Raw genomic sequence first — 26,851 nt, 5'->3', positions numbered from 1 at the left:
ATCGTTTGAATAAACAATTGTAAACTAAATAAATATATAAAATGGGGAAAATTCCCTTTATTGCACTGAAATTGTATTTTTTTATAATTTACTGTTAATGTAAAACTTCACAGGTACCTATTGAATGGAATCATAATGTTTTAATAGTTTTAGATATTATAATCCAGTACCTAACGTACTCAGATGCTCTTATGTTAAACTTAAGGGAAAAACTACTAATTTTGATACATAAATCTTTAGTTGAATCTCTTTTTCACCATGGTGTACATGTTAGGAGGAATTTATAATAATGTACTACATGCATTATCCCCAATTAAAAATTATTATATACCTACTCAAAATCATTTAAAAAAGTAAATTGTATTCAATCCATTATTAATATACCTAGGATATTTGAATGATTTAGTCCCATATATACACAAGAAAGAATCTCCTTCTGCTTTAATTAAGTAGTAATGCTATTCTACTGCATATATTTAATTGCAATTATATTCTATGAGTTTTGTAACTCTACAGGTATCTACCACATTTTTTAAAGAATATATGAAATAAATAGTCATTAAAAATCCAAACGTATTTTTTTAAATATACACATTTTCAATACATTCCTACTTTCCGACTTCATTTCAATGAGTGAAGTGAATGAATTTGAATGCAGCATTCTGGGTGACGTCACTCCCGCCATTAGATTCTCGACGCTGATTGGTGGAAAGTTACCACGCAACCTGTCTATTTATGAACCTTGGGTTGGGGGTCTTTAGATCATGGCTTGCAGATTGCACATGGTCATGGTATGTTAAAGCTACTATAAATGTACAATAAATGCATATACATGCTTTTGAGTTTCATTAACACAACATGGTGGCAGCGGTAAATACATATTAAAACAAATTTCTACAGGAAATAAGGTGAGCTACGTAAAATACTAGAAATTCCAAATAATAATACGATGCCTAATCCTGGGGAATTGTCGGGAGCGTCGAGTGGAAGCTCATCAGGGTTCCATGTCTCAACTCCTGAAGCATTCAATTTTTCAAATCCAGCTTCTTGGTCTCAGTGGAGAAAACGGTTTGAAAGATATGCAAAAGTGAGTGGTTTGTCAACAAAGTCTGATTCAGAGAAGATAGATGCTCTTCTGTACATAATGGGCGAGAAGAGTGAAGAAATCATCTTACAAATGCAGAAGGTCCCTACAGTCTATGATGACATGATACAAGCTCTGGAAAGCCATTTCATACCTCGAAGAAACATCATATTCGAAAGATTTCAATTTAACTCTAGGGTCCAATTACCAGGGGAAAACATTGATAGTTTTATAGCAGCAGTGCATACTCTGGCAGCTAATTGTAACTTTGGTGTACTTAAAGAAGAGTTTATAAGAGATAGGATTGTCGTTGACATGCTTGACAAGAAGACTAGTGAAAAAATGCAATTAGAGGCCAAACTTACATTATCAGATGCAATATTATATGCACGCCAAGCTGAACTGCAGTCCCAGCAAAACAGTGTACTACAACAACAACAGTCATTACTTAATGTTATAGCTAAACAAGAAAACACTCCAAAAAGTTTCAATACGAGTAAACGTCCCCAGCATCCTGAGGTAAAGTGTAAATACTGTGGTTTGGCACAACATAAACGAGAAATCTGTCCTGCTCGAAGATCTACATGCAGAGGGTGTGGAAGATTTGGTCACTGGGATAGAGTATGTCTGTCCAAGGAGAAGGACTCAAGATCTCTCCACCATATAACCACCTCTTCAGAAGGTGGTGTTCAAATTCAGGATCCTCTTTTCTTAGGTAATGTTACTTTGAATAAACATATGTGGAAATGTTTTTACAAATAACCATAATCAATGGCTGGTTAACTTACAAATAAGTGATAATAAGAAATTAGTTCCCTTTTTAGTTGATTCAGGAGCTGATATTGTCTGCATTCCATCAAATCATTTAGATTCAATCTTATTAAAGAGTTTAAAAAACTGTTCTGAAACAATATCAGGCCCTGATGGTACCAAACTAAAAGTTCTGGGTAAACTTACTGAAAAACTTACATATCCTTCTAAAGGCAAATCTTGTACTTTGGATTTATTTGTAATTCAAGATTTAAAAATGTCTATTCTGGGAAGGCCAGGTATTTCATGTCTCGAGGTAGCAAACTTTTCAATAAATTCTATTAATCAAAGTTCTAGCACTAATGTACATGTAGAAAAAGAATTTCCATATATATTTAATGAAATAGGCAACTTCAAAGATGAAATTAAAATTGAAGTCTGTGAAGAAGCTAAACCTTTTGTACAGACTACTCCTCGAGTAGTCCCTATACACTTACTAGGTAAATTAGAGAACGAATTAAAAAGGCTTCAAGATTTAAAGATCATAGAACCAGTAGAAGAGCATACAGGTTGGGTAGCTCCGATTGTAGTTGTTCCAAAGGGGGAAACGGTGCGCATTTGTGGGGATTATACTTATTTAAATAAAAGCATTCTACGACCCTATTTCCCTATACCTAAAGTAGAAACCTCATTGGCACAACTTGAGGGATCTCGTATATTTTCAAAATTAGATGCTACTTCTTCATTTTATCAAGTTCGACTTTCAAAAAGCTCTCAAGCTTTAACTACTTTTATTACCCCATTTGGCAGATTCCTGTTCACAAGGTTACCTTTCGGTATATCCTGTTCTCCTGAATTTTTCAGTCAGAAATTTTCTAAGTTATTCCTAGGTTTGAAAGGTATCATTACCCACATAGATGATATATTAGTACATGCACCCACAGTGGAAGAACATGATCGTATTCTTAGGGAAGTCTTGCAGAGACTCAGTAAAGAAGGTATAACACTCAACAAAAAGAAATGTCTGATAGGTGTAAATAAAATTGCATTTTTAGGCCATGTGATTTCAGGTGAGGGTATTATAATTGATCCGTCTCGAGTAGAAGCTATTACGTAATTTCCTAACCCCACGAGTAAAAAAGAACTGCAACAGCTCTTAGGTATGATCAATTATGCTGGTCGTTTTATTTCAAATAAGTCCGATATTCTTGAGCCCCTCAACTATTTATTAAAAAATGATGTCTTATTTCGGTGGAGTAAAGATCCAACTGCAGCTTTTTCAAAAATAAAAAATGCATTGATTAATGCCTTTCTTACTTTGACCCAACTAAAAAAGTAATTGTCAGTGGATACTCGTCTTCATTTGGTTTAGGGGCTGCTCTGATGCAAATTAATGAAAACAATGAAACGGAAATAGTAGCATATGCATCTCGAACACTTTCTCCTACTGAATGTCGTTATACTCAAATTGAGCGAGAGTGTTTGAGTTTAACATGGGCTTGTGAAAAATTTCAGGAATACATAACAGGAATTTCTATAATTTTAGAGACCGATCATAAACCACTTCTACAAATATTACAGAAAAAAAAATCTTGATGATTTGACTCCTCGTCTACAAAGATTTCGTCTCAGACTTATGAGATATAATTATACTGTACTTTATACTCGAGGTACAGACTTAAAAGTAGCTGACGCTCTAAGTCGTAATCCATTGCAGGTGTCACACGATAGTGAAGAACTTACTTCAGAAGTAGATGCACATGTCCGTCTAATTATACAAAATTTGCCTATAAAAAATCATTTTCTTAATAAAATTCTTAATGAACAAGAGTTAGATCCTATTTGTAGGAATCTTAAACAATATTGTATTTCAGGCTGGCCTGACAAAAAACATATATTGCCAGAAATGTGCCCTTATTTTCAATATAGGTATGAGATTAGTCTTAATGAGAACTTTCTTACAAAAAATTCCAGGTTAATTGTTCCACCTGCCTTACAGTTACAGACCCTGGAATACATTCATCAAGGCCATCAAGGCATTGTAAAATGTAGGGAAAGGGCTAAAATGTCTGTCTGGTGGATAGGACTTTCATCTCAGATTGAAAATCTGGTTAGGTCTTGTCCTAATTGTGTTGAGGAACGCACAAATATTAAAGAAACATTTGTCAAGGATACCATTCCATCTAGACCATGGCAAAAAGTAGCTGTTGATTTGTTTAAAGAAAAAAATTGGTTTCTAATTCTAACTGATTACTATTCCCGATTTTTTGAAATCATACCTTTGACTAGTCTAACTGAAAGTGTTATTGTTGAAAAGTTGAAAGAACAATTTGCGAGATATGGAATACCTGACGTTGTCAGATCAGATCAGGGTCCTCAATTCAGCTCAGGTTTTTCCAAATTTGCTGCTGAATACAATTTTATTCACACTACTAGCAGTCCTTATTATGCACAGTCTAACGGCTGTGTAGAAGCAGCAGTAAAGGTCGCAAAATCTTTGCTAAAGACAAATGAGGATATATATTTGGGGCTATTGGCCTATAGATCAACTCCTTTAGAATGTGGCTTCAGTCCTTCAGAATTGCTAATGTCGCGTAAATTAAAAACATTGTTGCCTATACTTCCTAGTAAACTTGAGGAGGTGGTCAATGCTCGTAAATCTTTCATTAACACTGAAGAAAAACGTAAAACTCTTCAGGAAAACAATTATAACAGAAGACACAATTCTAAGGAGATGTCTGATTTAAAAATCAGTGATACAGTGTGGATTACTGACCTTTGGAAATATGGAGTGGTAACAGAGGTATGTTCAGAACCTCGTGCTTATATTGTTAAAACTAATGATGGTACTGTTTATCGTAGAAACAGGTGGTTTTTAATAGCTGCTCCGTATTATGTTCCGAACGCCAATAATGTTACTCCCCTGCCTATTGTAAGGACTAATTTTTCAGAGAATCCTAAAGATTCATCTTCTGGGAGAAAATTGTAGAAAGTAATAATGTATAGTGTAGTGACAAACCAATATCTATTAATGAGAGTGCAGAAGCCTTACTAAGCAGTGTAGCTCCAAGTGCATCAGAAAACATTGCTCCAAAGAGAAATAAAAAACGTCCCAACTTGTTTTCAGACTACATCACATAATGTGTTTTATTGTATCATTTAGTATTAAGAAGGTTGTTGCTTTTATAATCTTAAAAAGGAGGATGTTGTGTAAGGTATTCCTACATTAGGCAACACCCCATACGTTACTTCCTAGCTTGCTTGGTTGGTAGAGGCCATGAGGTTAGAAAGATGACAGAGGGGTTTTTAGGTTGGGGGTCTTTAGATCATGGCTTGCAGATTGCACATGGTCATGGTATGTTAAAGCTACTATAAATGTACAATAAATGCATATACCTGCTTTTGAGTTTCATTAACACAACACTCAGACAGATAAAAAAGGAAAAGGAAATCATGAATACGATTGAGATAAGAAAGTTACAATATCTCGGTCATGTTATGAGAGGAGATACATATATGTTGCTACAAACCATAATGCAGGGAAAATACAGGGAAAACGAAGTATTAGAAGACGACGCATCCCCTCGCTCAACAATCTGAGAAAGTGGTATAATTATTGCAGCTCCATTGACGGGTGGGTTGTGATTGCGCGCAGCGGTCAAATACCTCCTGGGGTACTGAAATTTACCTTTAAGAGGGTTGCTGTGATTGCGCGCAACGGAAGGATTAAGGCAGGTAAACAAAACGGTATATTGTGATTGCGCGCAGCGGTATATATCAGCAGCTCTAATACCCGAAAGTTAGGTTTGGACCGAAGGGTTAGGTCTTCCTCCTTTGAAAATTGTACTGTATAATATATAATATATATAATATATTAATTTTTTAATTAATTATGTGCAATTAAATAGCTTACATTTAAAAAAAAAAATTAAAAATATTAATTATGAAAGAACATTACAATATATGTAACAAATTTGATAGAGAAATTTAAAAATAAAGAAATATCCAGAATAGAATTTGTTAAAACTATATGTTATAAGGCATGTTCAAATTAAATGTCTACATATATACATTATTTAATACAATAAATATTAATTATAAAAGAAACACTATTAAGTTTTTTTTATCACAACTATTTCAATGTAGTATTCACTTGTTATTATCTTAATAAATAAAACTTCCGTTTACTATAATTTTACGACTTTGCGCGCAATCACAGCATACCTTTTTAAAGACGTGCGCGCAATTGCACCATTGGCTTAGACACGCTGTTGAGAACCCTGACCGCTGCGCGCAATTACAATCTGCCCCCATTGACTTGTTCAGAGCTGCAATCTCAAAAGTGAAAACAGCTGTGATGATTACCAACCTCCTTAGAGAAGACGGCACCTAAAGAAGAAGAAGGGATATTTGCTTTCCTGATTAAACTAAGTGTAGTCAACTACTCTGTGGGTCTTGCGTCATAAGAGCCATAACAATTAAATGTTGGAACAAGCAGTTATTTTTTTTTAATTGTGAACATGAAATTGACAACATTTTTATGATATGTGGATTTTATTTTTACGGTTTAATTGCATATACAGTGTGACAAAGCCAAATAGAATAAATGCATTGTTTCGTGAATGAGCAACTTTGGAAATAAATCCATAGGTCGATTTTTATTTCTAAATTATGATTTTTTGGAATATGTATCATACTAGTGACGTCACCATAAAGTTGGGTGGCGGCTTGAAGTCACTAGAGATAGCGGTAATAGAGCGCCTCACACTGGTCTGCATTGATCGGGGTAGAATTTCATGTGGGAGTTCTTGTACCCAGGACTCCCATATGATAAGCACTTTGCTGATTGAGAGCCCCTATAGTGCATCAGAGTGCTATCGGGGGAAAGTGGATGGTCTGGAGCATTGGAGCGGAGTGAAGTGTAACGGAACTATTGACTATTGTATTTAACTAATTGTTTGATAATAGAAAAATGCTGACAACCAAATATTGGAACAAGGATTTTAATAAAATAAAATTTATTAAGGCGTAACATGGCCCTTAGCTTGAATAACAGCTTGAACTCTATTAGGCATTGTATCAACTAGGACTTCGCAGAATTCAGGGGTGACACTATCCAATATTTCTTGCAATTTAGCACGTAGTTGTGGCAAAGTACGTTGGTGGTTATTTTTAGGTGTTGTTTCATTTTCTGCTAAAGTGTCCCTATTAGTTTAAGAACAAGGCAGCTAGAAGGATGTCATGATTGAGATGACATGATTGAGAGGTCGGGAGGCTTGTCCCCGAGGCAGTTTGGTTTCTGTAAAGGGAGAAGCATGATTGATGCAATCGTGAGTGTATTCGACGCATTGCTCAATAGAGGTCATGAACACCGTTGGGCGGCCTTGTTGTTGTTCGATGTTAGGAATGCATTCAATACGCTGCAGTGGAACGAGGTAATGAAGGCAATGCAGGAGAGAGAATGTCTTGGATACCTGATGAACGTGGTAGCGGAATATCTGTCTGAAAGAAGAATTATGGTGGAGAAAGGCACGATCGTGGATGTGACGGCAGGTGTTACCCAGGGATCTGTCTTGGGCCCGACGCTATGGAATCTAGCATATGACGGGATTCTGAACTGTGAATATGGAGAGGATACGTCTCCCTTCGCATTTGCAGACGATCTCGCTGTGCTGGAAGTGGCGCGGGACGAGCCAGATCTTAAATACCGGGTACGGAAAGCAGGCGGCGTCGTGAAGAAATGGATGACACAGCATGGACTGAAACTCGTGGCAGAGAAGACCGAGGCCATCATTCTGAAGGGGAAAAGGAACAGGCACAGTGTGGAGTGTGGTGCTACAATGTACAGGAGCGTGTCTAACACCCAAGAAACACGTAAAGTACCTAGGAGTGACGTTGCACCAGAATGGAAAATGGGGGGAGCACGTGCAGTTGGTGACCCGGAAGGTTGCAAACAGTGCGGTTGCGTTGGGGAGGGTGATGCCCAACATTGGAGGACCCAAATCCGAAAGGAGGTGGGCCTTGCACGGTGTTGTGCAGTCGATCGTCCTCTATGCGGCCCCAGTCTGGAGTGAGGCGGTAGGGATACGGGTCTACAGGGGGCTCATTACACGAGTGGACAGAACAAGTCTGCTGCGAGTGGCATGCGCCTACAGGACTGTGTCTGCCGCAGCCTTGTGGGCCATCACTGGATGTGTTCCGCTGCATGTGTTGGTAGTAGAAAGAAAAGAACTGTATGAGAGAAGAGACCTTGAGCTTACTATGTCCGAGAGAAGAAAGGAAAGAGAAAGGTCAATTGAAAGATGGCAGCAAGAATGGAACAACATGGAGCATGTGGCACAGTGGACAAAGATGTTGCTTCCTAACTTAAAAGATTGGATGGACTGTGGTTACAGGCGACTGGACTATTTCCTGACGCAGGTGCTCACAGGACACAGGTGTTTTAGAGCCTACCTCTCTAGGTTTGGAAAGGCTGACACTGATGAATGTCTATACTGCAGACACCCGGACACTGTTACACATACGATGCTAGAGTGCAACAGATGGATAGTAGAAAGAAATAGAATGGAAAGAGAGACAGGTGTGAATTTTGTGATAGTGCGAGAAATGATTGAGAGAATGATTGAAAATAAAACTGGTTGGACAAGCATACACAACTATATCCGCGTAGTGATCAAGAAGAAAGAAGAGGAGGAAAAACAGCTGTACCAACGATAGGGCTGAGAGGGAAATATATGGTGAGTAGAAGGCAGAGGGAATAAGTTTTGACGAGAGGCGAATAAGTGAGATATATTGTATGAGACAGACTGTAGGAAAGAAGCTCTAATTAAAAAAAGCCCAATCTTGGGACCAAAAAAGGGGGGAACGGGGAAAATGAAGGGCCTCCTTGCTTACAGTCTGTGGATAAATGAAGGTAAAGTGCTTCGGAAGCGATGTCGACCTTGCAGCGGCCATTCCGTTTTCGGAGCGCTGGATGACAGAGGAGGGTCTGGTTTAGCAGGTAGGCATTCGGCGTAGCCTCGGCGACGAGAGAGCGTTTTAAAGCACCTCGGGAACTATCGCTGGTACTACGAAGAATCAATCCTGCACTAAGGTCAGTCAGGCGGCGTTCTGGACTAAGGTGTCTTTTGAAGATTCCAGACCCCCTCTCTTTAAAGACGAAAAAAAAAGCTAGAAGGATGTGAAAAAATATTAAGGTCATGTTCTCCCATCAATTTTTTGGTAGCCGTATGGCATGAGGCTCCGTTCCGTTGAAACATAAAATCTTCAGATGGATATAACTTCTCGCACTTTGTAAAAACGAATGTTCAAGGATATGCTGATGTTTGGTGGCGTTTATGATACCTTTAATAAAATATAAAGTTCCCAACCCTTTGACATACAACCTCACATCATGATGTCCTGTGGAAAATTTACAGACCTTGATCCTTGAAACTTAATCCTTCTCATTTCGTTTTTGTTTGGGTTAGGATGCCTAGATCGAGGATGCTCTCAATTATGTCAATTTCGTAAAACACTTTATTTATTTTCTTGGAGAGACCTGGATGTCCTATGTTCCAAAAATTATTTCCCTATTTCGTAATTTGGATCGTCGTCATTTTTCCTGTTAGTTTCGCGGTTTGTTGCCGGGTTTTTAACATTTAATTATTTTTGTTCTTCCAACCCCCCCAACTTGGAGGAACACGAATATTTATAGGCACCTTCTACCCTTAATCGAAACAATCAGTTTGGAAATGCTGGATACTTACTTTCACCCTGTTCCATTTTAGATTAGGATTAGCTGGTAAAGCCGGCATTTAGTTAGTCGGGAGGGACAAATAATTATTACAATAGATTGCTATATTGTTTACTAAGCTTTGTTTTTAAACCAAGAGAAGTAAACTAAAACGACAGATTCAAACCCAAGAAAGTCACTAGAAATACCACCAAACACATCTTCTTTTTTTGGTTGATAATGACGGTCAGATTATACCAATACGTCGCTAAAGAGTTCTAAAATTTTTATATAAAAGCAGACTAAAAATCCACAAATTAAAGGAATAACGCAGAAAATACAAAAAATCGCTGATATAACTTAAAAGCATACAGTAGCGCGTCATCAATATAACTTCGGGAGATAGTATCATACCCGTTTTCGAAAGTTCTGCCAAACTTTGGCAACAGTGGCAATATTTGATATTATCTAAGATCAATATTTTGACATAGTGCTCATAGGCGCGCTAAATCGAAGTAATATAAAACAATTTTATTATTAGTAAATATAAAGTAAATATTAGTAAATAAATATTTATAAAAATAAACCAAAATGGATGAAACCAAAATGGATTTATGTTAACATAGGTTATGACGATGATGATGATGTTAACATAGGTATTTGCACGACGTAATAATAAAACAATAATAAATAATCACTTCGTTGTGAAGCGAAACAAGAGCTGTCTTATTTTATTTAGTTGATAGAGCGCCAAACTAGTTTCAACCCTTTTTTAAATAGAACTTTAAATTAACTTTTCCCATTTTTTTAAACTATTGATAATATTTTTATAATAAAAAATCGTCCTAAAACCTATTATACTCGCATTAGAATTCGAAATATTTTTACGTAAATTACCAGAGAGCGGCAGTTCTCGCCAGTGGCGCACATTAACACCCCCTACACGCGACACTATATATACACGAAATTTTTGATTTTCTAAATCTGACTGATTTGAAAGATGGGCCAAGTCCCATCTTAAAGTTCAGGAAAAGACTCACCCATTCATATGTCAACCATCCATTTTGGTCCAAGGGTGTGGATTTTACGGCCCTTTGTATTTAGGGTCTGTTTTTCGTTCTCGTCCCCAAAACTCCCAAAAACTTCAAAAATTTAAGTCCGACCTTTGCGGCTTCTAATAGTACTGATCATTACCTTTCCAACGCATGTCTATTTTAAAAATCGGTTATACCATTCAAAAGTTACCGAGCTCAGAAATAAGACTCAATTTTTATTTAAAAAAAGGAAAATGTTTGTGGATATGTATGTGTGTTTGAAAGTTAAATCGATTTGAATTTTTTTTCTGTGTTTAAAGAGGGGGTGAGGACCGATTCAGAACCGGTGTAGTTTGTGACTTTTGACCACCCATAAGCGAGCTAGAGGACTTGGTAGGTACAAAACGGCATATTTTTTGGGAGTATATATCTTCGGATCAAGAAGAGACAGGAGAACTGCAAATACACCAAATAAAAAGTGTTGAGTTAAGCTTTCAAATGGTGTTTAAGCCGTCAGGATCAGACATACACACGGCTTAGTGTAGCCGAAAAACTGAAAAACCATACTTTGAAAATTTTGGTTTTTCGACAATTACTCAAAATTTCAACCTACGAATTGCGCCAATAACTGAGCGTTTGTAGAAGGACTCTAGACGAATCTAACGGTGTATACGTCATATCCGGGAAAATTATAATTTTTAAGTTATAGGATTCATAAGTATGATCAAATCTATTTTCTACGGGGAAAACGGTCTCTCAAGCTCAATAATTGCTGTAATAGCTTCAGTTATCATACTTGACCTTAGATCCATCAGATACTACTGGTAAATACGTTTCAAACTCATGTTTACTGATCAAAATCGGTTAAGCCTTTTCGAAGTTATTAAGCTACAAAAGTATAATCCAATTAACGATTATTCCCGAAATGGCTTATGTAGTTGTAGTGATTACGACGCTAAATTTGATCTGGCAACGGGCAATCCGACTTCATTTACCGGTCATCTCAATATTTTTCTTCAATCTATTTCGAATAGAAAAAAAATTAATGTACATTAGATGGACACTAGATCATTTGGGAGATAATGCAACAAAGGTGACCATTTATAAAGCTTAACGAGTAATAGAGGAACATTGCATTCATCTTCATACATTTAATTTAGAAATAACTTTGAAAAACTCCTGATACAAGAATAAAAAACCGCTAAACGCCTTAAAAATGAGTGGCGCATACAATATTCCAGCTACAAAACATCTGATATGAATATTACGTGGCGCGAAAATGTATTTTCATTTTGATGTAAAACTAAATTCTAGGTTTATTTTAAAAGATTTTTCCATAATATTTGCTAAATTTGAAGTAAACGCGCCACAAAAGGGTTTCAAAATTCGAACTGTATCAAAGTTACTCTTTTGTGGCGCGTTTACTTCAAATTTAGCAAATATTATGGAAAAATCTTTTAAAATAAAACTAGAATTTTGTTTTACATTAAAATGAAAATACATTTTTGCGCCACGTAATATTCATATCAGATCTTTTGTAGCTGGAATATTGTATGCGAAACTCATTTTTAAGGCGTTTAGCGGTTTTTTATTCTTGTATACTTACACTATAAGTAAAACTCACAACTAACAATAATCTATTTTTTCAAATAGTCCAACAATTTAATTCTATTACACAAAAATATAATAAATTAATTATAACATACACAGTACTTCCCTATGTGCATGTGTGTGTTCACAAAGATGGGATCGCATACCAAAAAAAGTTGATTAATAGCAAGCTGAAAATTAAAAATAGCTTAAGGGTGTCTAGTCGGACAAACTTTGATGGACGGGAATACCGGAACAGGGGAAGTTTTAATTGTGGAACAGATTAAAAATTTGGAACGTCAGACTACGAAAACGTTCTATGTATTTTGTCCGACATATCTTCTAATTGATTTGTTACCCTTTCATTAAACTCTCATGCAGAAATCAGACTGGTATTTATCACCAACTGCGCATTTTAATAATACCGACACGTAGAACATGTCAAATGACAGGAATTATGACAGATGATAAATAGTAGTCTGATTTTCCCATGAGCAATGAAAGGGCAACAAATCAATTGAAAGTTCGGTCCGACAAAATATATGGAACGTTTTCGTAGTCTGACGTTCCAAATTTTTAACCTGTTCCACAATTAAAACTTTCCCTCTTCCAGTGTTCCCGTCAATCAATGTTTGTCCGACTAGACACCGTTAAGCTATTAACAAATTTTCAGCTTGCTATTAATCAACTTTTCTTTAGTACGCGGACGCGGGATCCTGGACTATAACGAATTCTTAAAATAATACACTACTGCACTGAACAGATATCGATACAGATAGATAACAGGTGCGGGAGCACGCCAAATAGAATTCTATTTTAGTGACGTCACGTTGCCTAGCAACCGTCGATTCTCCCATTATGAAATTCTATTTTGTGACGTCAGTAAAATAGAATTCTATTTGGCGTGCTCTGGGCCCCAGAACAGAAATCTGAAGCAGGTTTGTCAAAATGACAGTGACACTTTCTCTATGTTGACTAATCACTTATTTAGTTATAATATGTTCGATTTCTTGTTAGAGATAAGCATTTTTAGTAGTTCCAATGTGACACAAAATCTAGGCATGGGATAAAAAAGTTTATTTAAAGAAAGTGTATTTTTTGTTCTTCTTAATGGCGGTACAGGCTCGTTTTTTAAATATTGCATTTAGTTATAGTTATTTCCACATACTAACATATTTCTCAAATTGGACTCTGTAGCGCCATTCTTTACTATATTACCAATATGTGTTCCAAATATCTTGACAAAATATTCAAAATTAAAGCCGCAATCTTGGACCGCGTTTTACGTTTTGATGACGCGCTACTGTAGCCTCTTAATTAACCAATGAAATGTCAATATTATCAAAATTTTATAAGTGTCATTAGTGTCAAAATTGGGTAATCAGTGAAGTAAACTTGCCTGAGGTTGGACCAATTACAAACAAGCTTTACGGCACGGGAAATTTGAATTACTCCTCTTGGTTTAAAAACGGACTATAATAAAAACTACGTTTTAGTTTCTTATTTATGCTTGGAATTTTAGGTAACAATGTATCATTGTGAACTAGAAGGTGCTCGACATACAAAAGAACAAGAATTGATAGGCTTCCAAAATGCTACTGGTGTTGGCGCTCACGGCAAGAGGACTTATACAGTGAATTTTCAAATTCCCACAACAATTTCTGTTTACAATTTAACTCCATGTCAGTTAATTAAACAAATTTTTATACTGAGGGTAAGTGTAAAGTTGGAACTAAAATACTGCCGTTTATGAAAATACGTTTAGATGCTGTAAGCCATTTTTTTATTCAACAAATTTTAAAGACAATAATATAAAAGTAAAAGTCTCATTCTTTAATCAATCTACAGGGCGTCCAGAAACTCTCCTGATAAACGATGACCGAATATTCCTCAGCTAATTTAAAGATAATTTAACAAAAATTCACCTAGTCCAAAATGGGAGCTAGAGCTCTTTGAAGATGGTGCCTTGTAATTAGTTTGTTTTAAATACCCCAGAACGCTTCTATTTAGAAAAACAAAATTTGGTAGGTTTATTTATCTTCCAGAGATAAATAGATTTCATTAATTGAAAATTTCTAGTACCGGTCATAGGTGCCCGTTTTGGGTAGGGCACCATTTATTTTATCGCATAACTTTTTCGTCTTTAACTTTTAAGCATTTTGACACTGGATTAATAACGGTTTTATACGGTAAACTTGTACGGTATTCTAGTACCAAAAGGTACTCTTGCTATAAGTCGGTAGCATGCACCGTTTTATAGAAAAATCGATTTGAAAGATTTTTTTCAGAAATTCCTTTTTGAAGTTATACATCTTTAGACGCGTTGGGAGTAAATTTATATGTGCGCGAATTCATCAAAAGTCTTGGTCCTGGGCGCAGCTCAAACGTTATACGTGCTCTGATTGGGTAATTACAATGACCTGTCAACAATTGTTCAATATGTCGGTTATTTTATTAATACGTCATTGGTTATGGGTAAACAAACGTTGTATATGTTACCGTTAAAACCCGATTTCAGTTAAAACCCGAATTTGCTAGGAAAAACTAGTTTTAACTAAGCGCTTTAGACAATTCTAATTTTAACTAGTCAAAACTAGATTTGACTGCTAAATTCAGTTAAAACTAGAAATCGCGAACGGATTTCATTTATAGTAGATTATATGCGATTTTCTTGTGATTGCATATCGATCAAATCTACCTGACAGCGACTATTCATTTCTGAATGCAATGTAGGTTTGGATACAAGACTCTTCTTCCGTTGGCAGGTTTCACACATTGGTATAAAAGTATTGATCATATCAATAAAAAGTTATATTTGCCTATTTTCTGGCGGTTTCAGTCTTTAACCTATCCCGATTTCCATCAATAATAGCAACATGGGCTGCTTCAATTATGCCAAAAATATTTTCGACAGGTACATAATATTTGATGGGATCAATTTTAGAAGCTAACTTTTTTATTTCGTCAACTTCAACAATTCTACATCATTTTAGTCTTCGAATTTGTAATGGTGTTTTCTTGGCAGACAGTTCCGCATCTTGTACTTCGACCATTAATTTATTATATAATATGCTTTTTCTCACAACATTGTAGTGACTTTCTTTCTTCTCTGTCTCTTCCGTTTGTAAAATCATTTCCAAAACACGTTCTTTTCACGTTCTTATATCTCTGCTCTCAATCTAATCTTCGATATTATCACTAATGGTGAATAATACACAGTGGTGTAATATATAACCAGTAAAAACGATGCAAAACAATTAACAGTTTCACACAATATTTTGCTACCGACCGGCCGCTTTCGTCATTAACACTACCCCGAACAAGCTGTAATACATACTTGTCTCTTGCAACAATTTTAACTGGTATTAGCCAGTAATTCCAAAAAAGCTACTTTGAACTAGTATAAACTACTCTAAATGAAATCTGTTCGGAATTTCTAGTTTTAACTGAATGTAGCAGTCAAATCTAGTTTTGACTAGTTAAAACTAGAATTGTCTAAAGCGCATAGTTAAAACTAGTTTTTCCTAGTAAATTCGGGTTTTAACTGAAATCGGGTTTAACGGTAACATATATATTAGTTTTTATTGTTGTGAGGATACAGACAAAAGCAAGTTTATAATTGTAGTGACTTTTTAAATAGCTTTTAAAACCAACAGGTACGTAATTATAAATGTTTCAGTAATGTAATAAAAATTACATAGGTGGATACTTACCTATTTGGAAAATGGAAAATGTAGGTACCTACCTAGTAGGTAATGCTTTGATTTACATAATTTGATTACCAACAAAATGTCTACCAATCTTCATCTAATATATTGTTTTCTTACTCTATGTTTTGTTGTATTTTAATATTTTAATTCCACAAAAATCAAACTAATTTGATTAAATTCAGAACTGTCAAACAGTAAAACGTTCAGTTGGCCTATCTTCCCACATGACGGATATGTGTAGGTGGGTAAATGAGTAGAGGCTCTGCTTACAAATCACAAGCACCCTAACATGCGCGGGTTCGACCCCAATGCAAGATTTAATTTTTTATTCTTTTTATACATTTTATGATTGTAAGTATATTTGTTATGGATTTTTTTTTCAGAAAAAGAGTATTTTGTTAAAATCTTTGCCAACAATTATTGTTCAAAAATCATATCTTTATGGCAGGGGTTCCCAAACTTTTTTGTACCACGCCCCCTTTTGTTGAAATGAAAGCTTCTCGCGCCCCCCCCCTTTAAAATAAATTGTATGAGCCTAAATAGGAACAAAACAAAAACAAATAAGTATTAGCTTGAAAACAAAACATTTATTTATTCTGCCATAAGATACAACAATATCAGTTTCCATTAAATACAAAAATTATTAATAAAAGAAAAATAGATTAGGTTGGTTAGTGCGATGGATATGCTTGCATTTTATTTACTAGTATGCTTATTGGTGGCTGAATTTTAGTAAGTGCACAGTACAAGTCACTACCAACATCAAGTTTATTCCGATACTTTGTTTTAATTGCCACGGGTGTTGAAAATCGCACAAATAGTTACTTGAAAAAGGCAAATATAAATGAAGAGCTTCCCGTGATACACTAAGATACACTTTGAAATATTTGAACCAAAATGAAGGTTTGTCAATTATAACAAAGTATTTGGCAGAGGAATCATGCAAAAAATAATTTGGATTTATTTGCAAAGCATCTTCTTGAAGCGATTCAGGCAGGGAGTCTATGTTGACATGAAATGGATCAGTTGACATTCTGTAAATAAAATTGTCACAAGTGTTTGGGAAGTATTTCTGGAACTCTTCAATTAGGCTCTCCAAATGGTTTGATATTTGGATTTTCAAACTTGATCCTTCATAAATGTCTTTGAAGCGTGTTTCTTCTGAGATTGGCTCTACTTTAGAGAAATTTGAATAATTTCAGGGGTGTGCTGATATTTTACGCCTCCAAAGTTGAGTAACTAAGCCTCAATCACAATGAGTAACTACTATATTTGAGTCTCCACCCTGCTGTTTTAGGTTAAGGCTGTTCAACGAGTCAAAGATGTCTGACAAATAAGCCAATATTACTTGGGTACAATGTTTTTTGAAGGCCATGTTTAGCTCATTTTGCTTTTGATGTTCCAAGGTGATTACTTCATCTCAAAGGTCAAATAATCTTGCCAACATGTTTCCTTTTGAGAGTCGTCATCGTACTTCTGTATGAAGTAACAGTGTTTTGTGATCACTTTCTAAATCTTCACAAAGAGTTTTAAACAGTCGAGTATTCAACGCACTGTTTTTTTAATGTAGTACTTTAATACACAACTTTAAGACAGCCATAAGTTCATTTGGAAGGGTTTTTGCTGCCAAGGCTTGTCGATGTATAAAACAGTGTATCCCAATCACATCAGCATTTTTCTCTATTACTAATTGTAAATAGCCTGAGCGAAAACCAAGCATTGAAGGTGCGCCATCTGTACATAAACTGATCAGTTTTTGCCAAGAGAGTTCATGTTTGTCAAAAAACTCTCACACTGCTTTCATAACATTAATAGCTTTTGTTGTGGTCTCCAGTCTCCAACTCTGTAGAAAAGAGTAGCTCGTCTTTCATTCTTTTGTTTTGAATATACCGAACATAAACAATTAACTGATAACATTGTGATATGTCAGTACTCAATACTCTCGTCTAGTTGAATAGCAAAAAATGGCGATTATTTTACTGCATCAACTATCTAATTTGTATGTCTTCGGTCATATCATCAATGCGGCGTTTCACAGTGTTGTCGAAAAGAGGTATTTGAAGCGGTTAATTTTTAATTTTAGAAAAATAACTAAATTTAATTTAATGTTCAACTTCTTTCGCGCCCCCCCTGATATGTCCTCACGCCCCCCAGTTTGGGAACCCCTGCTTTATGGCATTCTTCAATGTGTTTGTGTGTGTGTTTTATTCTTTTATGTTTTTAATTTTTGGTATTGTTTTAATAAAACTTTTTGGAAAGTAGTAAGTATTAAAATTAGTTTAATAATTAAATAAAATATAAATAAACTGAAACAACAAACGAACAAATTTCGTTAAAATCACATGATAGAAGTATAACTTCTTACGTGCGTACAAAGTACACACACATTATTTTTTTTATTTGAAAATATTTTGCAAAAAGCGGTGTATTTTACCGACTTAAGCAAGAGTAGCTTTTAGTACTAGAATACATCATAATTTAATAATCTAGTGCCAAAAATGCTTAAAAATTAAAGACAAAATATTATGCGATAATATAACAGTTGAATGTTCATCGATTCATCTCTTAAAGATAAATAAACGTACCTACCAGTTTTTGTTTTTCTAGATAGTTCCATTTTTGAAATATTTTTCAAAGTCAAAAATCAAGAAAAAAAAAAACGATTTTTATAGAAAACTACCGACTTAAAGTAAGAGTACCTTTTAGTACTAGAATATCTCACAATTTAATAGTCTAGTATCAAAAATTCTTAAAACTGAAAGATAAAAACTTATGCAATAAAATATCTGTTGCACAACCCAAAACGGACGCCTATGACAAGTACTAGAAATTCGCAATTGATGGAATCGAATTATCTCTGGAAGAAAAATAAACGTAGCAGTTTTTGTTTTTCTAAATAGAAGCGTTCTGGAGGTATTTAAAAAAAATTACAGCAAAGAGCTCTAGCTCTCCTAGGAAGCATTTTCGAATTAGTTGAATTGGGTTAAATTGTCTTAAAATTACATATCTGAGGAATCTCCGGTCCTCGTTTGTCAGGAGAGTTTTTGGACACCCTGTATAAATACATTGATAATAATTTTTTATTGTTTGTGTAATGGTTTCTTTAGAGTATTTAGTAAATAATGTTTTGCTTTTTGTGGAATCTTAAATAATACTTATATAGCCACAGGATTATGTCAAAAGCAAAACATTAATACAATTTTTTTGATGCGTATGTACTATAGTGTTTTGGCAAAGGTTGATATGTCCGTTTAACATAATTTTTCAGGAGAGCGTTTTTTGAAAGTTCGAATCATGTTTTGCCAACCCAAAAACGAAAAGTAATCAAGTCAAAGCTTTCAACTTAATAGAATATTCGAAAATATTTAAGATAATATCAAATTGAAAACTTATTGGACCATTTTCGTGATAACACCTCCACGGCTTCTAAAATTGCAAGCCGATGGGCTTGCTAAAGCAAAGAAGACACGAGGGAATACTAAAATTTGCAATTCACAACCCTGTCTGTTCAGCGTGGTAAATTCCAACGGAAACCCAAATAGCACAAGTACGATTTATGGACATCCAATGGACGTACATCTGTGTACATTGGAACGTCCAATGGACGTCCCGCTAAGGTACAATGGACATCCGATGGACGTCCAACGAACGTCCAAAGTTCACAAAATTGGACGTCCATAGAACGTCCGCTACAAACGTACAGTGTACGTTGTTGAAGCTTTCATTGTACATCTTATGTACATTCATTGTACATCTTATATACATTCAATGTACATCTGATGTACATTCAATGTACGTCTTATGGACATTTTTGTAGGGCACTTTTCAGAAAGCAATCTAGTGTCAATAATTTTTTGAATACATGCATAGCAAAAAGCCTTTAGGTATAGGAAATAGTTCCTATAATACTAAACTTATACTTTAAAATATTACACAATAGCTATTTGTATAACAAGGGAGGAAAGTGCTACTTTTCCTCCCGAGAATGAAGTTTACTGCCCGACGCGTAGCGGAGGGCAGTAATCATTCAAGGGAGGAAAAGGCACTTTACTCCCATGTTATACATATGGTTTTTCCACCTTCCTCAAATAACAAGTCATTTTTTCATTTTTACTTAATTTATTTATGTAACTAACCAACAAAATTTATTAGAACTAAAACTAACAAGTACGTACAATATAACTGTCAACTGTCAAATATAAGTCAAATTAATAATGTAAACATTGTTAAATCAAAATAACAATTTACTGTTTTTTACCATTCTGCAAAATACAGAGTGTTTTATAAATAAAGGTTAAAATGTATAGAAACTTACGTAATAGAAAATAGATATTGTACAGGGCGTCAATAAGTTACATTTCATGAATGAAATACCATGACGTCACTTTTACTTTTCCTCCCTAGGGAGGAAAAATATTTTCCTCCCTAGGGAGGAAAAGTACAACTTTGCTCCCTACAATCAGGTCCGGAAAAGTATACTTTCGGTAGAGCCCACATAACAATTTCATGTTCTTAGTAGATTCATAGAACATACTTTTCAGAAAAAGTATATACTAAGAATATGCGTAATTACCATTGCGAATGTGCAGAGCACATACTGAGTATATACTACATTACAGTACTTAAACGTTCTATGTATATACTTAGAATGTACTACCGCACTTCTTCTCAGTATATACCAAGAATATACTTTTTAGGATATTCTAAGAAGGTGCTATAAACCTTCTATTTATATACTTAGAATGTACTACCTCACATCTTTTAGTATATAGGAAGAATGTACTTTTTAGTATATGGGAAGAATATTACAAGGAAGTGCTATATTGCTCAGAAGCATGTTTTCAGCATCACCGAATCTCATCCTAGGTTCTACTTTCTACTAAATTTACATATTACATATGAGAATGTAGTTAGTACATTCTACAATATTACTTAAAAAGTAAATATAAAATATTATATAAATTTTAGTTAGTTATATCAATATTATATAGGTAAGTAGGTATATATATTTAGTTATTATGTGCATATAAAAATAAAAATGCTGAATATATAAATTTATATATTCATATTCATATACCTATCGTACCCAAATAAATATTATGTAACATATGTATGTAAATAACTAAAATTTATATGTTGCTTATATGTACCTATATACATACTTACTATTTAAGTAATATTGAAGTACCAAAATGAATTTTTTATTTGTAAGTTGACAGCAAACAAAATAAAACGTTTAATTATGCATGTTCCTATTCCTGGTTGAAATACTTGGTCTTCCTCACAACACAGCATAGACATTGTTAGTGTTAAGTGTAGACACAAATGCCAAATGCCTATTCAGTAACTATTTTCATATTTTGTATTTTTCCTTTGTTCCCAACCCCCTACCCGCTAACCCCTATGCAGGTATGCAGCGGTCGTTTCCGCTTTGTTTGTGCCGGTTGTGGGTTTTGGCTCAGCCACACAGCTTACCTGAATGTCAATTCCATGTAAAAATAAAATTCTTCATAAGAATACTCAATAAACTTAATCAAAATAGTAAATGCATTTCAGTTATGAAAGCGAAACGACAATTTCTCCTTTTTCGTTAATACAATTAATTCTTAAACATTTTTACCATACAATTAAAACAATTTTAAATAATGAATTCGGTAGTTTAATTAATAGTACCTACATACATAAATTTTTAAATTTCATTAATTATTCTTAACGAAGTTGATAATCTATAGGCTAACATTATTCTTCCTATACATACATATATATTATTTTTAAGATATTTTAAAAGTATCTACTTATAAGTATGTGTTAAGTATGTACTTATAAGTATGTGCTAAGAATATTCGGTAAAAGTATATTCTGAGAATAGTATCTACTTATAAGTATGTGTTAAGAATGTACTTATAAGTATGTGCTAAGAATATTCGGTAAAGGTACATTCTAAGAATAAACTTTTACGAATATTCCGAGTTACTACGTACACGAATGTACTCAGTATATTCGGTACGAGAATATACTTTAAAGTATGTGCAAAGAACATGAAATTTAGAATGTTTTTTAAGGTACATGCTATGCTTGTACTACGCATATACTAAAAAGAATATACTCTGACGAATGTTGGTAGTATATGCTTAGAACATGATACGAACATCATTGTTATGTGGGAGGTAGGTGGAAAAATACCTTTTTTATTTCTCTTTATTATAACTTTATTATGTATACTTTATTATAGGAACTTCATTAATGCACGACTGCACTTGCACGATAAACAGCAAACACAAAGATATCACAGGATGTATTATATTGTACTTAATAAAGTTATATTATACTTAATAAAGACAAAATTCAGATAATGGCGCCCTATAAAGCATGCACATTAAAAGAGGTTTATTTCTGTTCTGTTCTGTCTGAGTGTTCTGTTTCCTTTCAAACATTATTTCTTAGAACTTAGTCAGTACGGTTTGTACATTGCAAGCGAGTTTGCCATTCTGTGAATTATCATAAATAAATCCTTCTTCAGTATTCCACAACAATTAACAGCGATAATCCCCTAAAGGTACCTGACTAATACTACCTTTTACGACCGATAGCGTGAAGAGCGACAACGTTGTCAAGAAGATTCTCATTTAGTTTGGCAGAAAATTTAACAGTTACAAAATGCACATTTAAGATTTAAATTGGTAGTGTCTAATTATTGAAAGTTCTATAATTACCGATGCGCGATGTAGCTCCGTTATTCTGAAAAAGTTTACCATCGTTTTATCATCATCTAATATTATATAGGTTTAATTAAAATAATTTTAGTGGTTCAGTGTTTTAATTCGATGATGAAAAAATAAGTGACTACATTTATTAGAAGCTTCTTGTATTCTACTAATAATATTGCTTTGATTAAAACAAGAAGCTATATATAATTACTGATAATCACTGGTGGCTCGTGATTTTTACAATAGGGGAGGCTATACCTAACTGTAAAATATCTAGACAAATTTGCACTAGCAAAAAAATGCGCCAAAAAATGTAATTTAAGGCCCAATCTTTTGACCATTTTTTATTTACATTTCATAATATCATCCTAATTCATAATTTCATGATATCATATCATTTTAAAAATAGTTAGTCTAATAGTAAAAGTTTAATACCAAAGTTTGTGTAGTTTATTTGTTAACAATTCCATCTATTTGTAAATAGATACCTATGCATATCAAAATAAATACAGATTTGAAGTTTTGCCGTCCATACATAATGAAGCTTAAAATTACTTAAGATACTCAACTGAATTTTTTTAATTCTAAACGCGGCCTACTGCGAATTCAAAAACACGATAAATTACCGATATTTTGCTTTGAGTTAGAGATATCGGAAAAAGTTATTTAAGCAAGTTGTTCCAAATATTATTATAACCCCACATACCAAATTTCATAACAAAATTCGCACTTTTAGATTTTTCATTATTTTTAGTCAGGACCCTAAAATTCGTTGTCCCGAGACGCATCCAACCACCCAACGGAGCTGAGAAAGTACTCTGCCTCCCTTGGTATATCTCCGGGCAGCGTGTGATGCCGCCATAGATGCCACTGTTAGGAGACCGGGTCTCCTTAAACGCCTGCTGCGCTGCACGGAGCATTAGCAAGGGAGACTGTTGGGCTTCTCGGCTCCGTGCTCCGTTCATGCATCTCGGGATAACCCAGGGTCCTGCCTACAATAATATGTAATAAAACTGAGACGCGATCATGCGTTCTAATGCTAATGCTCCGTACGTATGGATAATTAGTGATAATATGGAATTTACACGTTGTATAATAGTGAGAGTAATTGTTGTTTTCGCGATTCATGATAAACAAAACAGTATAGAGTGTGTAAAAAATTTATGGGGAGGCTGAGCCTACCTTGCCTCCTCTGACGAGCCGCCACTGCTGATAATAATAGTCGCGTTTTGTGTAAAATCTCCATGGACCACAAATGGATGTCCAATGTACGTTGAAATCAAACGTCCAATGGACGTCGCGTAATGGACGTACATAGTACGTCCAGTTTTGGTCCATGGACGTTTGGACTTTAAATGTACGTTATATGGACGTCCATCGGACGTTGTGTGCTATATGGGAAATGGACCACCTATGTTACTCAATAGGAGTAATACTAATGGAAAATAAAAATGTATACCATTTTTATTCAGAGAGCGCAATTTGCAATTTAAATTGCAATGCGAAGCCAAAATTGTCTAAATTTTGACTTGGTTCAGAGAGCGCAACCAGTAATCTAATCGACGATTTTGCCTCTTATTAGCGACTCCTCAGAGAATGCATAAGTTGCTATCTGTGACCCAAGTTTAAATTATCAAGTCTATTAGTCCCCGCATTGCAACTAACGTGATGGTAGTAGGTGGCTAGCGTCATCTGATAAAAAAAGCCAAAGTTTTCAACCAATAAACTATTTTAAAAATATTTAAAATATAAATTGAAAACTTATTGGACCATTTTCCTGGTAACACCTCCACGGCTTCTAAAAATTGCAAGCCAGATGAATGCTGAAGCAAAGAAGACACGAGGAAATTCTAAAATTTGCAATTCACTACTCCGTCTGTTCAGCGTGGTAAATTCCAACGGAAAATGGACCTATGTTACTCAATAGGAGTAATACTACTAGAAAATAAAAATAAAAATAAAAATGTATTTAATTTTTATTCAGTTCCAATGCGAAGCCAAAACCCTCTTAATTTTTACTTAGTTCAGAGAGCGCAACCAGCAGTCTAATAGACGATTTCGCCTCTTATTAGAGGCTCCTCAGAGAGTGCGTAGGTTGCTATCTCTGACTCAAGTTTAAATTATCTAGTATATATTAGTCCCCACATTGCAACTAACGTGATGGTTACTTATACTTACAATAGTAACTTACAATATTTTATTAAGTTAAAAGCTTCCCTAATAACACAAAACATTCCAGGAATGTTCCTAGAAGGTACACACAGGACATTGAAAACATTCCTGGAATGTCCCCAAAAGCACACGAACGTCCCTGGAAAGTCCCAGGAAAGTGCTGTGTCAGCATTTTAAACATTCCTTGAATGTCTTGTTGGAACATTCTATGAATGTCTACGAATGTTCTTTGAACATTCACAGTATATTGTTTAGACTGAATGTCTTGTTGAAACATTCCATGAATGTTCTTAGGACATTCAAAGTATATTTTTTAGACATTCTCTGAAATATATCGTCAGTGATGTGACAATACCTCCTATATGTTTTTTCATGAGTTTTGCAGGAGACAAAAAACATTTTTTACAGTCGCCTCCTGTTTTCACACGTAAGTTTTGACTTGTTTTGTAGTAAATAGATAGTTGAATTTACTACAAAACAAATCAAAAAATATATGAAAACACGAGGTGGCCCAAACAAGTTTTTCATCTCCTACAAAATTCGTGAAAAAGCAGATAGGAGGTATTGTCACTTCACCGACGATATACCAGAAGTACAGTAGGAAGAATGAAAGAATACCCATGAACGAACATATAAAACACGTTGTATTTTCCTGTCACCGTGTCACACAAAAAACTGGTCAGCACAAGTACATGTAATACTTATTGTTACTTGCACTGGACAATTTTCTTTGTGACACGGTGACAGGAAAATACAGCGTGTTTTATATGTTCATTCATGGGTATTCTTTCATTTTTCCGACTGTATATGTAGCCATACCAAATAATACATCCTTGATAAATATAAACATTTTTATTGCACAAAATCTTGTCATATATTTTTTTCCATAATCATCACTACGATGACGATTCATTGTATTGAATTGTTCATTAGAATTACAATCTGGTCGTAACTCTGACCAATGAGCAATTTTAATTTAACCTAAATTACTACTGTTCCTTAAAATGAATACATAGCGTCTCTTATCTAATCTAACAGGCACACAAGCACTATGCTCTGCTTTTCTAACCGCACTATTCTAACATACACATGCACACAAGCATTATGCTCTGCTTTTCACTATCACTCAAACTAGTTCAAAAGGCTTTGTCCTCTTCAATCTTCTAGTTTGCCCAGTAGTATCCAGGAGCTGGATTTCCTCAATATTCTTGTAGGTACTTACGAAGTTGTTGCTTGTGACTTCCAACTTTACTCCAACTTTAAAAACAAATCCAGCTGTAAAATATTTATGTGCCTGAAGGCTTTTGTATGCTTTCATCTATAATATCTATAATAGTAATTTGGTGGAATGCACTTTATGGTAAAATCCAATTCTGACTGAATTGTATATGGATCTAAATCCCCAATTATTTTCAGCTTCAATAAATATCTAAAACAATAAAAGAAATAATGTTATTGCTTGCAAAATTCATCAATATTGATAAATATCAGAGAAAAATGAACATTGATAAAAATTGTTTGCCCTACCTTTCTCCAAACATCTGGTGTCTTCAATAATAATTTCCTTAAATAATCACTTTGCAGTGTGGTAAAGTTTATAAAGTTCACAAAATACAGCAAACGAAATCCAAATGAATCCAAAATATGACGATAAACAGTGAAATGATGAAATGAAATGATATTACAAACATAACCTCTGTAACCTGTATGCCATGCCAACCAGAACCAGAAGTCACGTGGTTTGGATTGCCTAAATACATATACACGCGCAGCAAATTTGAAAATGAATGTAAAAAGAAAAGTAAATGGCCTCTCTTAAAATATAGGACATTCGTAGTATGTTCATAGAATGTCTTGTGGTAACATTCCACGAATAACTTAATCAGATATTCACCGAATGTTCCTTGAATGTCCAGTACATTCAAACATTAATAGAACTTTGATAGTACATTCCTGGAATGTTTTGTGTTGTTAGGGTTTGACTTGTGTCTAGCAGATGCCGCTAGGCAGCTACTACCATCACGTTAGTTGCAATGCAGGGACTAGTAGACTGGGTAATTTAATCTTGGTTCAGAGATAACAACCTATGC

At 34.6% G+C, this 26,851-nt stretch overlaps 1 protein-coding gene across 1 annotated transcript in view; it reads left to right on the top strand.

Moving 5' to 3' along the window:
* LOC126882220 (arrestin domain-containing protein 3-like) overlaps nucleotides 1-26,851 on the top strand; it is a 115,996-nt gene that overhangs the window by 68,401 nt on the left and 20,744 nt on the right. Inside the window, exon 6 of the mRNA XM_050647027.1 lies at nucleotides 13,695-13,886. Within this exon, the coding sequence (XP_050502984.1) occupies nucleotides 13,695-13,886 (192 nt within the window). The remainder of the gene's footprint in view (nucleotides 1-13,694; nucleotides 13,887-26,851) is intronic.

The sequence above is a fragment of the Diabrotica virgifera genome, chromosome 3, assembly GCF_917563875.1.
Source record: "Diabrotica virgifera virgifera chromosome 3, PGI_DIABVI_V3a".
In the NCBI taxonomy this organism is placed as follows: Eukaryota; Metazoa; Arthropoda; class Insecta; order Coleoptera; family Chrysomelidae; genus Diabrotica; species Diabrotica virgifera.
This window is presented reverse-complemented; position numbering and strand designations above follow the sequence as displayed.